This window comes from Chiloscyllium plagiosum, chromosome 14 (genome assembly GCF_004010195.1).
Source record: "Chiloscyllium plagiosum isolate BGI_BamShark_2017 chromosome 14, ASM401019v2, whole genome shotgun sequence".
Taxonomy (NCBI): Eukaryota; Metazoa; Chordata; class Chondrichthyes; order Orectolobiformes; family Hemiscylliidae; genus Chiloscyllium; species Chiloscyllium plagiosum.
In genome coordinates this window covers 64,645,789-64,659,924 of record NC_057723.1, presented here as the reverse complement: position 1 = coordinate 64,659,924, position 14,136 = coordinate 64,645,789, and the positions used below count along the sequence as shown (strand labels likewise).

General features: G+C 43.4%; 1 protein-coding gene across 2 annotated transcripts in view; it reads right to left on the bottom strand.

Moving 5' to 3' along the window:
• LOC122556775 (lymphocyte cytosolic protein 2-like) overlaps nucleotides 1–14,136 on the bottom strand; it is a 159,046-nt gene that overhangs the window by 141,596 nt on the left and 3,314 nt on the right. For both annotated transcript variants that reach the window (XM_043703923.1, XM_043703925.1), the window contains exon 2: nucleotides 7,770–7,832. In XM_043703923.1, the coding sequence (XP_043559858.1) occupies nucleotides 7,770–7,832 (63 nt within the window). The remainder of the gene's footprint in view (nucleotides 1–7,769; nucleotides 7,833–14,136) is intronic.

The following is a 14,136-nucleotide window of genomic DNA, read 5'->3' as shown; positions in this document are numbered from 1 at the left end:
GTTGGATAGGCTGGGACATATTTTCCCTGGAGCACAGGAGATTAAGACTTGACCTTATAGATGTCTATAAAATCATGAGAGGGACAAATCAGGTAGATGGGCAACAACATTTCCCCAGGCTAGGGGAGTCTAAAATTAGAGGGCACAGGTTTAAATTTGAGGGGAGAGATACAAAAGGGTCCAGAGGGGCAATTCTTTTCACACAGAGAGTGGTGAGTGTCTGAAATGGGCTGCCAAAGGTAATGATTGAAGCAAGTACAATTTTGTCACTTAAGAAACATTTAGACAGGTATATGAATGGTATAGGTATGTTGGGAAGGACAAGTTAAATTGTGCAAACTGGGTGGCCTGGGCAATTTGGGCCAAAAGTCCTGTTTCTGTGCTGTAGACCTCTATGCCTCTCTGACATTAATGCAGAAGATAAGGCTGAAGCATTTACAACAATCTTCAGCCAGAAGCACCAAGTGGATAATTCACCTCGGCCTCCTCCAGTGGTCTCCAGCATCACAGATGCCAGTCTTCAGTCAATTTGATTCATTTCATATGATATAAGAAACGGTTGGAGGCACTGGATACTGCAAAGGCTATGGGCCCTACAACATTCCAGCAATAGCACTGAAGACTTGTGCTCCAGAACTTGCTGTACCCCTAGCCAAGCTGTTTCTGCAAGTTATAAAACTGGCATCTCCCTGACAATGCAGAAAATTGCCCAGGTATGTCCTGTACACAGAAATCAGGACAAATCCTACCCAGCCAATTACCACACCATCAGTCTACACTCAATTGCCTGTCAAGTAATGGAAGGTATCATTAACAGTGCTATCAAGCAGCACCTGCTCAGCAATAACCTGCTCAGTGGCACCCAGTTTCTGCCATGACCACTCAGCTCCTGACATCATTACAGCCTTAGTTCAAATATGGACAAAAGAGCTGAATGCCAGAGGTGAGGTGAGAGTGACAGCCCTTGACACCAAGGCTGCATTCAACCATATATGGCATCAATATGCCTCAGCAAAGCTGGAATCAGTGGGAAACAGGGGCTCTCCATTGTTGGAGTTAGACCTGGCATGAAGGAAGATGGTTGAGGTTGTTGGAGGTCAGTCATCTCAACTTCAAGACACCTCTGCAGCAGTTCCTTAGGGTAGTGTGCTCATCCCAATCATCTTCAGCAGCTTCATCAATGACCTTCCCTCCATCATATGGTCAGAAGTGGGGATGTTTGTTGATGATAGCACAATCATCAGTGGCATTCACAACTCCCCAGATATTGAAACTGTCCATGTTTAAATGAAACAAGACTTGGACAATATCCAGGCTTGGATTTCAAGTGTCATGCAAACAATGACCATCCCCAAAAAGGGACAGGCGATCAAACACCTCTCCTTGATATTCGGTGGTATTGCCATCATTGAATTCCTCACTATCAACATCCTGCGGATTACCATTGACCAAAAGTCAACTGGACTCATCATATAAACAAAATGCCTGCAAGGGCAGATCAGAGGCAAGGAATACAACAATGGGTCACTCACCTCCTGACTCCCCAAAGCTTGTCCACCATCTACGCGGCACAAGTTAGGAGTGTTGATGAATACTCACACCATCCTGGATGAGTGTAGCTCCAACAATGCTAAAGAAGCTTGGTACCTTCCCAATAATTATCAAGATTAGACTGGTGCTGGAAAAGCACAGCAGGTCAGACAGCATCCAAGGAGCAAGAAAATTGATGTTTCAGACCAAAGCTCTTCATCAGGCATGAGGCAGTGAGCCTCCAGGGTGGAGAGATAAATGGGAGGGGGATGGGGCTGGGGAAAAGGTAGCTAAGAGTGCAATAGGTGGAGGGAGGTGGGGCTGAAGGTGATAGGTCGGAGAGGATGACGGAGTGGAGGTAGGAAGGAAGATTGGCAGGTAGGACAGGTCATGAGGATGGTGCTGAGCTGGCAGGTTGGAACTGGGGTAAGGTGTGGGGATGGGAAATTAGGAAACTAGTCCACATTGATGCCCTGGGGTTGAAGTGGCGGAAAATGAGGCGTTCTTCCTCTAGGTGTCAGGTGGTGTGGGAGGGGCGATGGAGCAGGCGCAGGACCTGCATGTCCTCAGCAGAGTCAGAGTGGGAGTTGAAATGTTCAGCCACTGGGCGGTGGGGTTGATTGGTGTGGGTGTCTCGGAGATGTTCCCTGAAGCGCTCTATGAGAAGGCGTCCAGTCTCCCCAATGTAAAGGAGACCACATTAGGAGCAAGGATACAATGAATGACAGTTGTGGATGTGCAGGTGAAATTTTGTTGGATGTGGAAGGATCCTTTGGGGCCTTGGATGGAGGTGAAGGGGGAGGTGTGGGCGCAGGTTTTGCAATTCTTATGGTGGCAGGGGAAGGTGCCAGGAGGGGAGGGTGGGTTGTTCGGTTGAAGGGGTGGGGTTTTAGGGTGGACGTGTGGGACATGGATGAGATGCGTTGGAGGGCATCTTCAACCACATGTGTGGGGAAATTATGGTCTTTAAACAATCGGCTTGATTGGCACCACATCCACAACCATCCACCCCTCCACCACTGACAATCAGTTGCAACAGGGTATACTATCTACAAAATGCACTGCAGAAATTCACCCAAGATTGTTAGACCCACAACCACTTCCATTTAGAAGGGCAAGGACAACAGATACATGGAAAACCACTACCTGTATGTTCCCCTCCAAGCTACTCACCAGCCTGCCTTGGAAATATATTGCTGATCTTTCATTGTCACTGTTCCAAATTCTGTCCCTAATGGCATTGTGGATCTACCTACATAACATGGATTGCAGTAGTTCATGAAAACATCTTACCAACACTTTCTCAAATACAACAAGGAACAGACAATAAATGCTGGTCGAGCCAGCGATGCCCTAGTTCCATGACAGAATAAAACAAATTGTCATCTTTTTACAGCAATGAATTGATGTACAACCAGAACAAATTGGAAAGTATTTTTGTTAAGAATTAGAATCCCTACAGTGTGGAAACAGGCTCCTCAGCCCAACAAGTCCACACTGACCCTCCGAAAAGTAACCCACCCAGACCCTACATTTATTCCTAACCAATGCACCTAACGCCATGGACAATTTAGCACGGCCAATTCACTTAACCTCCACATCTTTGGATTGTAGGAGGAAACCAGAACACCCAGAGGAAACCCACACAGACACGGGGAGAATGTGCAAACTCCACACAGACAGTCGCTGGAGGTCCCTGGCACTGTGAGGCAGCAGTGCTAACCACTAAGCCACCATGCCATCCCAAAAGTATTCCACCAAAAGTACAATCTAGCCAAATGGCAAGATGTCACCCAGATGAGTTACTTTTCATACGTACATCAACTTTTACCATCTCAGACATTTTGATGTTAATTAATCATTTTTGATTAAATATCTAGAGGTCTGGATCTGCAGCAGCTATCAAAGAACAATCACAAGCTAAAATGCTATTTGAATTTGTCTTCACCAACCTACCTACTGAAGATATATCTGTCCACGTCTGCATTGATAGGGATGACCTACCAATCTTTTTCATTTTCATATTGAGAACATGTTTTATCATTTTATTTGGCACTATTACCACGTTAAATGGGATTGATTTTGAACGTATCTAGTAACTCAAAACTGAGTATCCATGAGGTACTGTGAGCCTTCAATAGCAGCAGAATCATGCTCCAACATATACTCCAACCTTGTGGCCTGGCATATCCCCACTCGAGTATTACTGATAAGCCAGGGGATCATTCCTAGTTCAATGGAGAGTGCGGGAAGGCATGCCAAGAGCAGCATGAGGCATGCCTAAAAATGGGATATCAAATTGTTCAAGTGACAAGAAATACTGTGCCAAACAGCACAAGCAGCAAGTGATTGACCAAGCTAAATCATCTCATAGCTAACAAATCAGATCTAACCTCTTCAGGCCTGCCACATCCAGCTGCGAATGATGGTGGACAATTAAAGGAGTTACTGGAGGAAGAGGGTCTAGAAATTTATAACGGAGGAATGCAGCACATCAGAGCAAAAGACTATACTGAAATATTTACAATAATCATCATTGAGTATTGAATGGACAATCTATTTTAGTCTCCTCCTGAGGTCCCCAGCATCATAGATGCCAGTCTTCAGCCAATTCAATTCACTTCACATGATATCAAGAAACAGCTGACAGCAACAAATATTGTAGTCTATTGGCTTTGACAACATCTCAGCAATAGTACTTCTGTTCCAGGACTAACTTCATCCTGAGATTAGCTGTTCCAGTTTGGCTATAATACTGGCACCTACCAGACAATGGATAAACTTGTCCAGGTATGTCCTGCATACAAAAAGCTGGGTAAATCAATTCAGTCTGTTCCTTTCCCATCAGTTTATTCTTGATCATCAAAGTGATCAAAGGTGTCATCTACAGTGTTATCAAATGGTATTTACATAGCAGTAATATGCTCACTGACAACCTGTTTGGGTTCCACCAAGGCCACTCAGCTCCTGACCTCACTCACAGCCATGGTCCAAGAATGAAGATTCCAGAATTGAAGCAAAAGTGACATTCCTTGAAAGCAAGGCTGCAACTGACAGAATGTGGTATCATGGAGACCAAGCAAAACTTCCCCAACTAATATTTGGGGAAAACCATTCATTAGTTGGAATCATATTTGATACAGTGAAAGATGGTTATGGTTGTTGGAGGTCAGTCATCTCAGTTCCAGGACATCTCTGCAGAGTACTCTGCATCTTCAGTGTAGTACCCTTGGCCCAACCGTTTTCAACTGCTTTATCAATGACCTTCCCTCCATCATTAGGTCAGATGTGGGGATATTTGCTGATGATTACACAACCTTCAGTATCATTCACTTCTCCTCAGTTACTGAAACCGATCTGTCTCTATATGCAACAAGACCTCAGATTTCCTCAAAGTTTTGATTTGTGGGATAAAGGCTGCTGAGATGGAAAAGGCACAGATCTTTCACCTTACTTTCTTGCATGTTGCATGTTCCAAGCCTGGGATGATACATTCACTATCAGGGAATGACCATCACCAAGAGAAAATCTAAAGTTCGTCCCTTGATATTCAGTGGCATTACAATTATCAACAGCATACTGGGAGTTATCATCGACTAGAAACTGAAATGAATTAGATATATAAACAAAGTGGTTACAAAAGCAAATTAGAGGCTGGGATATCTATATAGAGCAATTCACCTCTAACTCTCTAAATCCTATCCACCATCTACGAGGGGTGCAATCAAATGCTCCCCACTTGACTGAGCTCCAGAAACACTCAAGAAGCTTGATACTATTCAGGGAAAGGCAAGCCTGCTTGATCTGTGCTTCACCTTCACCTTTCATGTTCTCCACCACTGATACCCAATGGCAACTGAGTGCATTATCTACAGGTTGCATTGCAGCAACTTACCAACGCTCCTTCAATAATAACTTCGAAACCTATGGCCTGTAGCATGTAGATGGACAAGGGCAGAAGATACATGGGAGTTGTAACTTCCTGCAAGTGCCCTCCAAGCCATACATCATTGTGACTTGGGAATATTACATATTCCTTCAGTGTTGCTTGTCAAAATCCCTTCCACGAGGGCCTGTGGTTCAATAAGGTGGATCATCAAAGATAATTAAAGATGGACAATAAATGATAGCTATAATAGAGATTCCCATGTTCCCTAGGGTTAATAAAAGAAGCAGGGTAATGAGGCACTGCAGCTGTACATTTTAGCTAAAAGTAACAACAGCATGACGACCATTCAATAAAATAGATGTGAGCTCCCAAAGCTATTTCTAAAGATTACCAAAAAGCCTAGGAACAGGAGAAGACCATTCAGCCCTTTCAGCTTACTCCATCATCCAATCTCTACCTTAACTCCATTTACCTGTCTTTGATCCATCTTCCTTTGGTACACTTACATAACACAAATGTATTCATCTCAGTCTCATTTTAATGAGTTTCACTTTCCAATACTGTATATCTATGTCTATCTGCATGTCTAGCTGCCTGAGAAAGGAATGGGGGCTCCTAAAGCTTGTGGTTTCAAATAAAGTTGTTGGACAATAACCATGCGTTGTATGATTTTTGACTTTGCATTTTTAATGTGAAATACTGAAATTGAAAAGTGTATGCAGGGCTGTGGCGCAGGAAGTAATATTCATAAATGGAAGTTTGTACTGTAGATAGTTTGCAACGAGGAATCAGATTTTGCTGTTTGGTGCATTTCTGACTGGATTACTTTCCTGTGTCAGCAGTTTATCGTAATATTTCATCTTATTCATTTTTTTTGTCAGTGATGTGGAAGACAAAGATTAACTTTCTTTTCTCATGCATACTTTTACTGGACTTTATTCCATTGTAAGCTTAATGCACAACTGAAATGTTACACCTCAGGAAATCTGACAGTAAATCTGTACTTCTGATGTCTTTCAGGTTGAGTTTTGAAGTAAGAATCTTTTCAAACCTAATCTTTATCGTTGAGTGCATTGAGTGTGTAACATTCAGTAAGCCTAAACATGGTACTGTCCTAATTTTCTGTGAATCTTCTTATGGACCAGCAGTACACAGGTGATGGGTGTTGCCCAGAGTCTTTGTAGAGTTGATGGTGTAGAGTACCATAGAGGGCAGGCCAGTGGTTGTAAACTGCAGTGGAAGAGTAGTCAGCCAGTGAAGGTGATGAAAGGACAAGCCCTCTCCCCAGACAGAAAACAGCAATCCTCTTGCCTGGTTCCTCTGTAATTTTAATAATCTCCATAATTTTTCCAAATCTTCATGTTAGCAATCCTGCCCTCTCACAGCCTACCACCACCAGGACTCCACCACCAGAGATATATTTTGCTCCCAACCCCTATCCACTTTCCATAAAGACCACAGGTCCACAGCCCCTAACAACCCTCATGGACTTTCCCTGCCTCCGCAGGAATTGCAAAATCTGTGCCCACATCTTCCCCCTCACCCCAAAGGAGCCTTCCACATCCATCAAAGTTCCATCTGCACTTCCACACATGTCATTTACTGTATCCGTCGTTCCCGATGCGGTCTCCTCTACATTGGGGAGACTGGACGTCTACTTGCAGAGCGCTTCAGAGAACATCTCTGGGACACCTGCATCAATCAACCCTACCGCCCCATGGTTGAACATTTTAACTCCCCCTCTCACTCTGCCGAGGATATTGCAGGTCCTGGGCCTCCTCCATTGCCACTCCCTCACCACCTGACGCCTGGAGAGAGAACCCTCATCTTCTGTCTCAGGACCCTTCAACCCCATGGCATCAATGAGTACTTCACCGGTTTCCCCATCTTCCCTCCTCCCGCCTTACCCTAGTTCCAACCCAACCTGTCCCATCTGTGAAATCTTCCTTCCCATGTATTCCCTCCACCCTCCTCTCTGACCCTATCACCATTACCCCCACCTCCATCCACTTATTGCACTCTCAGCTACCTTCCCCCCAGCCCCACCCCTCTCCCATTTATCTCTCCACCCACCAGATGCCCAGCCTCATTCCTGATTAAGGGCTTTTGCCCAAAACATCGATTTTTCTGCTCCTAGGACGCTGCCTGACCTGCTGTGCTTTTCCAACACCACTCTAATCTTGACTCTCACAGCTTCCATCCAGCCCCACTGATGAAACACCTGCAATAATATGGCTCCAGCCATTCCTATACTATTGACTTTACAAAGGGTAATTAGAAGCCTTACCACGGATGGAATACAATTTTCAGGCCATCAGAAGAGTTCCAAAAACAAGCCATAAAGACTTACCAGAAATCTCTGCCCAGTAATACTGTTCTTTTTAACAACTTTTTCACAGTCTTTCCAATCCAGCTGTTGAACACAAACACAGTGAGAAAATTAGCTTTCATGTATTTCAAAATAATACGAGAACGAAGAAATTATTCAGCTGCTGTCACCTGTTCCTCTACTGGTAGCACTCTTGCCCCTCATTTGGAATGTTTGTGGTTTCAAATACAACTGCAGAGACTTGAGCAAATAATCTGTGCTGGGGAATTGAGGTAGTGCTGCTCTATCAGTTGCTTCAGGTGGATGTAAAGGCTTCCATGGCACTATTTTGACAGATAACAGGGGGATTTTCCTAACATTGTGGGACAGTGTTTATCTTTCAAGCAACATGAACAAAGCAAGTGATATGGTTCTTGTCACAACGCTGATTGTGGGATTTTGCACTACAGAAATTGTATGTTACAACTTTGACTGCATATTGAAGATATTTAATTGTCTGCAAAGTGGGTTTGTGTATCCTGAGGATGGGAAAGATATGATTTAAATGCAAGTCCCTTTTCCTTAAGATTATTTCATCAGATGTTGATCTTAAAAGAGTCAGTGCCTTCGAAGGGGGTGATAAATTGCTGACAGAAGAATAAGGACTTTTACACTTAATGAATTCCACCATTCCTTCAGTTTGGAAGTTTATTTCTAATTAACAGATTCTCACTATAAAGAGGAAGCTTATCAATGCAAAATACGAAACTCCATCTGGCTATGGCAAACACAGAGATAGTGAGAGGCAATGACATAGAACAGTCTGGGAGATGGAAATGACATTGGAAGGAAAAGGCTGAGAAGAAAGGCGTCAAATGTTTGCGGTCACCTGAAAAGGTGGAGGAGATTTCTACGAGGTTCTTTCCCTCTACCAGTGGATCTTTAGCCTGTCATGTAGCAGGTGTGGGAAGTGGCTATCAGCAAGTCAGACCTGAGGGTACATTGCACACAAAAACAGAAATTGCTGGAAAATCTCAGCAGGTCTGGCAGCATCTGTGGAGAGAAATCAGAGTTGATGTTTTGGGTCCAGTGACCCTTCTTCAGGACTGCGATTATAATAACTGGGAAACAGGGACCTTTCTTTCACCCAATATGGTTAGCACAGAGCCAGTGAAGGAGGGAACTGAGGGGAAAGTAGGGGGAAAGGTTGGCTGCTGTAAGAAATGCTCAGAGTGGATCCAGACTTGGTGGTGGTTTGGTATTGTGGGAATAGTGAAAGGCATGGCTGAGGATTCTGGTGATGAGATTACAGGCCATATTACACAAATCTTGCCCACCGCCTCCCACTCCTCCCCCCCCCCCCCCCCCCCACCACACACACACACACACACACACACACACCACCTTTTCTTCACTGTGATCCTTGGGCGTGAAGGAAGAGAAGGGTGCTCTGAGAGAGATGCATAGTCATGTGTTGACGCTGCAGAGCATAGACAATGCAATAGTGCAGTAAACTGATTTACCGGCTTTTATGTAATATACAAATGATCATTGAAAATTGATTTTTTATATTGAATATGTCTATCAACAAAAGGAGCTCTGTATTTATTATAACATTGTAACTGCTTGATTTGTTTGTAGAGGATTGCAGTGCAAATTGGTTAGAATAACACTTGACCTTACAAGTTCAATTATGAGGTCAGGTTGTAAACAGTAACCCTTTGATTTTAAATTTTAGACTATCAAGAGCTGAGTTGATCTAGATATTTGAAACAATAAAGAGATTCAACAGTGAATGTATAAAAAAGATTGATTATAGGTGGGGGCATCAAGAAAAAGGGAGCACAATCTTGATATTACAGTCAAACCAAATAGATTAAAATCAGAAGTTATGTTTTGGAAAGAGGTGTTACTGGAGATCTTGCTCATTTTAAAGGTTGCAAATACTAATAGAAACTTTCAAGGGAAGAATGAGTAGATTTCTGTTGGATAAAGATAACAAGAGATTGGAGAAAAGTTGAGAGTGTGAAGTTGGGGAACAGCTGAGCAATGAATGAAGTGAATGGCAGAATATACTTGAGGGGCTGAATGTTGTAGTGATTGGAATGAGGTCAGCCAGGTGGATTTCATAGAATGTGAGTTTGCTGATTGAGAATGTTAACCTGGTCCATTCGGGGAGTTGTGGCTGACAGGTCATGTTCACTCTCAAAGCCAGCTCTGACTTAACTGGGTCAGTGTCATGTACTGTGCCTGAGTAAATAAAGGGTGACGTGGTGACAGGAAAACGGCCATCGTGGAGTTATTTCAAATGCTTTCCTTCTGTTGCTATGTTACCCTGGATCTGTGTTATTACAACAGTCTTTTGTCTGCTAATTTTATGATAACAACAAATAACATTTATATATCACCTAGGAAAAATGTGTCAAGATGGTTCACAGACGCTTCATACGGCAAAATATGGTGCCTTAATTGGCATGATGCTTCGGGAAGTGAGGTAAGTGTTGACACACAATATTTTGTGGAAGAAATTCCAGAATATGGGGCCGAGGATCCGTAAGACATGGCTGTCAATTGTGGGGCAAAGGGAAGAGGGATGGACAAAGAGGTGGAGTTAAAGAACTGAAGAGTGCAGGAGTAGGTTAAAAGGGTGAAGGATAGCATGGAGATAGGGAGTCAACAGTCCATAAAAAGTCTTAAATGTAAGATTGACAATTTTAAATTGTTAGGGCATTGGGAATTACAGATGGATATGATGAATGAACAGTGTGTGGAATAACATGCAGACATTAAAGTTTTGGGATCATGTGAAGTTAATGGGGGTCAGAATGAGAGGCTTAATCAGGAAGATCTTGGAATAGTTCACTGTGGAGATTATGAATGAGAATTTCAGTGACAAATGGGCTGTGGCAGAGGCAGAGGTGAAAAATATTAATGAGAAAGTACATAATGTTTGTTATGGAGAGCAGATGTGATTGGTAGCTCAGCTCAGAGTGAAATAGGGCACCAAGATCTGGTTCAGCATGAAGTAATGGCCAAGGAGAACAATGGAATCAGCAGCTCAGGAATGAAATTTGTCGGTGGACCATTTTCTGGGGAAAGTATAGTTCATTGAGATGCCTGACAACAGAAAGGAAGAGTAGGAAGATTGAAAGTGATGGTGGAGAGGTGGAGCTACATGTTCTATTTACAACAACCTGACTCTGTGTAAAAAAAAGGCCTAATTTTATCATGTGAGTGAGTGAGTTAAAATCAGACCCCATAAGTCTTTGGCTAATATTATCAAGGGGCAGAAGGTGAAGAAGGAACCCCATGACAGATCTCCAGATGTACTGCAGGAGCAGGAAGTCTAGTTATTTCTGGAGATACCCTGACTACAATTGAATAGGAGAGGGCAGAACATTTCCGGGATACCCGCACCAATCAACCCCACTGCCCCATGGCCGAACATTTCAACTCCCCCTTCCACTCTGCCGAAGACACACAGGTCCTGGGCCTCCTCCATCACTACTCCCTTAACACCCAATGCCTGGAGGAAGAACACTTCATCTTCCGCCTCGGAACCCTTCAACCCCAGGGAACCAATGTGGACTTCACCGGTTTCTTTATTTCCCCTTCCTCTACTTTACCCCAGTTCCAACTTTCCAGTTCAATACCATCCTCATGACCTGTCCCACCTATCCGCTCCACCCTTCCCTCTGATCTATCAACTTCACCCCCACTTCCATCCACCTATTGCACTCTCAACTACCTTCTCCCCAGCCCCACCTCCATTTATCTCTCCACACCCTAGGCTTCCAGCCTCATTCCTGATGAAGGGCTTTTGCCTGAAATGTCAACTTTCCTGCTCCTCGGACACTGTCTGACCTGCTGTGTTTGTGGAGAGGGGGTATTGACAGTGTGTTGTAGTTCATCATGGCAATGGTTGTAGAAATGTCCTGGAGGACAAAGAAGGATTATTTATGATGACCACAGTCATTGTAGAGTATGTGGTTCACGACTTTGAAAGAGGAAATTGGATGGGGATAGAGATGAGGTGCTGCAGGACACTGAAGGCATGGGTTCAAATCAACAAGGCAGCTGGTATAACTTAAACTTACATAATAAAATCTGGAATTGAAATTTAGTCTAATTAGTGGTGAGCATGACACTGTTTTTAGATTACTTACAGTGTGGAAACAGGCCCTTCGGCCCAACAAGTCCACACCGACCCGCCGAAGCGCAACCCACCCAGACCCATTCCCCTACATTTACCCCTGCACCTAACACTACGGGCAATTTAGCATGGCCAATTCACCTGACCTGCACTTTTTTGGACTGTGGGAGGAAACCGGAGCACCCAGAAGAAACCCACGCAGACACGGGGAGAATGTGCAAACTCCACACAGTCAGTCGCCTGAGGCGGGAATTGAACCCGGGTCTCTGGCGCTGTGAGGCAGCAGTGCTAACTACTGTGCCACCGTGCCACCCACAATTATTGACTACTGTATAAACTTATCTAGTTTACTAATGTCCTTGGGGAAGGAAAACTACTATCCTTACTTGGATTGACCTACATGTGACTCCAGACTATACCAATATGGTTAACTCTGAGCTTCCCTCTGCAATGGCCTAGCAAGCCAGTTACTTCAAAGAAATTAGGAATGGGCATTAAGTCCATGTCTTGACAATGCTGCCTCTATCCCATGAAAGAATAAAGAAAGAAAAAAGGCTTTCCCTATGACCATGTGAAGTAGTAATGCTAAGAGAATAGTCATAAAAATGAGTTGGACGGTTTATAGGGAGGAAGAGGTCAACCAATGAGAGGAGGTCAGCAATATTCGAGGAGGGATAACAAGGAGAGTTGAGAAAGATGTTGTAATTGAAGATAACTGCAGAAACTGAAGGAGGGAACCTAGGAAATAGATTAATAGATGCAGTGGAACAAACGTTAGGCAGATAGCTCAATCCGAAAAGACTGGATGGGAGATCTTCTAGAGAATTTGGGTAGGTTCATTCTGTTTACATGAACAGATATCTGGTCTATCCATCTCTGACTCAAAGGATTGTATTAATTTGAAAGCGACACAGAGTCTAAGAATCAGGGAGATTCCAGAATAGAAGGATGAGGTGAATTCATTGGTGAAAGAGGAAACAATATCTCAAGTACCTCGCAAGACTGAGAAACCTGAATAACACTAAGGTTTTGAGTTCAACATTGTAGCTAAATCTCAACAATGTTTGGTTAGAGTTGCCAGGCGGCCTTTGGCTTGGGGTTCAGTTTTGCACATTGAAAAAATGGCAATGCTTTTTTCTTCTGTTAGCTTGTGACCTATAATGGTTTCCCTTGACCTATGAATAATTACTGTCTGAGTCTTGTAGATTTCTGCAAACTCTTTTATTCACGCTTATGTATATAAGATGCTTCCTGTAAGTACATCTCTCACTATAACAAGCTATTTCATCCTCTCTTCACAACAGTACAGTAGCTCATTGGTTAGTACTGCTGCCTCAGTGCAACAGGGACCTGGCTTCAATTCCAGCCTTGAGTGACTCTCTTTGTGGAGTTTGCACATTCTCCCTGTGTCTGCATGGTTTTCTCTGGGTGCTCCAGTTTCCTCCTATCGTCCAAAGATGTGCAGGTTAGGTGAATTGGCCATGCTAAATTGCCCATAGTGTTCAGGAATGTGAAGGTTAGGTACATTAGTCAGGGCAAATGTAGAGATAATAGAGTAGGAGAATGGGTCTGGGTGGGTTACTCTTCGGAGGGTCGTTGTGAACTTGTTGGGGCAAATGCCCTGTTTCCACACTGTAGGGACTCTATGATGATTTCTTGTATCTGACTGCCGATGTCACTGTTATCACAATATGTATCGCCATGTTATTAAAATATTCACTATGCAACAACTGTATCTGGTAAATTGTTTTTTAATAAGGAGAGATTTATAATTATCTCACTTCTCTATGATGTATTACCAAGCTTCAGGACAAGTCAGAAATCAGCACTTTAAAATCCTATCTCAACCATCCCTCAACATGAACTGAGTCTATCACTGTCATGATCATAAACCAGCAAATTCTCTTTACGCATCAGTTGTTGATAGTTAAAATCTATCCATGTGAAGTCATTTGGTGGGCCAAAGGGCCTGTTCCCATGCTGTATTGCATCACCGTATATCTAAAAATAGTTCAGACATGTGGTTGAATTGAAGAGAATAAAGAGATAATAAAGAGCTAAGAGCATCAAGGAGGGGACATGAAAGGTCCTTAGTTGGTATGATTAGGGAAAACCCTAAGGCTTTCTATAGGTATGTCAGGAATAAAAGAATGACTAGGGTAGGAATAGGTCCAGTCAAGGATAGTAGTGGGAAGTTGCGTGTGAAGGCTGAAGAGATTGGGGAGACACTGAATAAATACTTTTCGTCAGTATTCA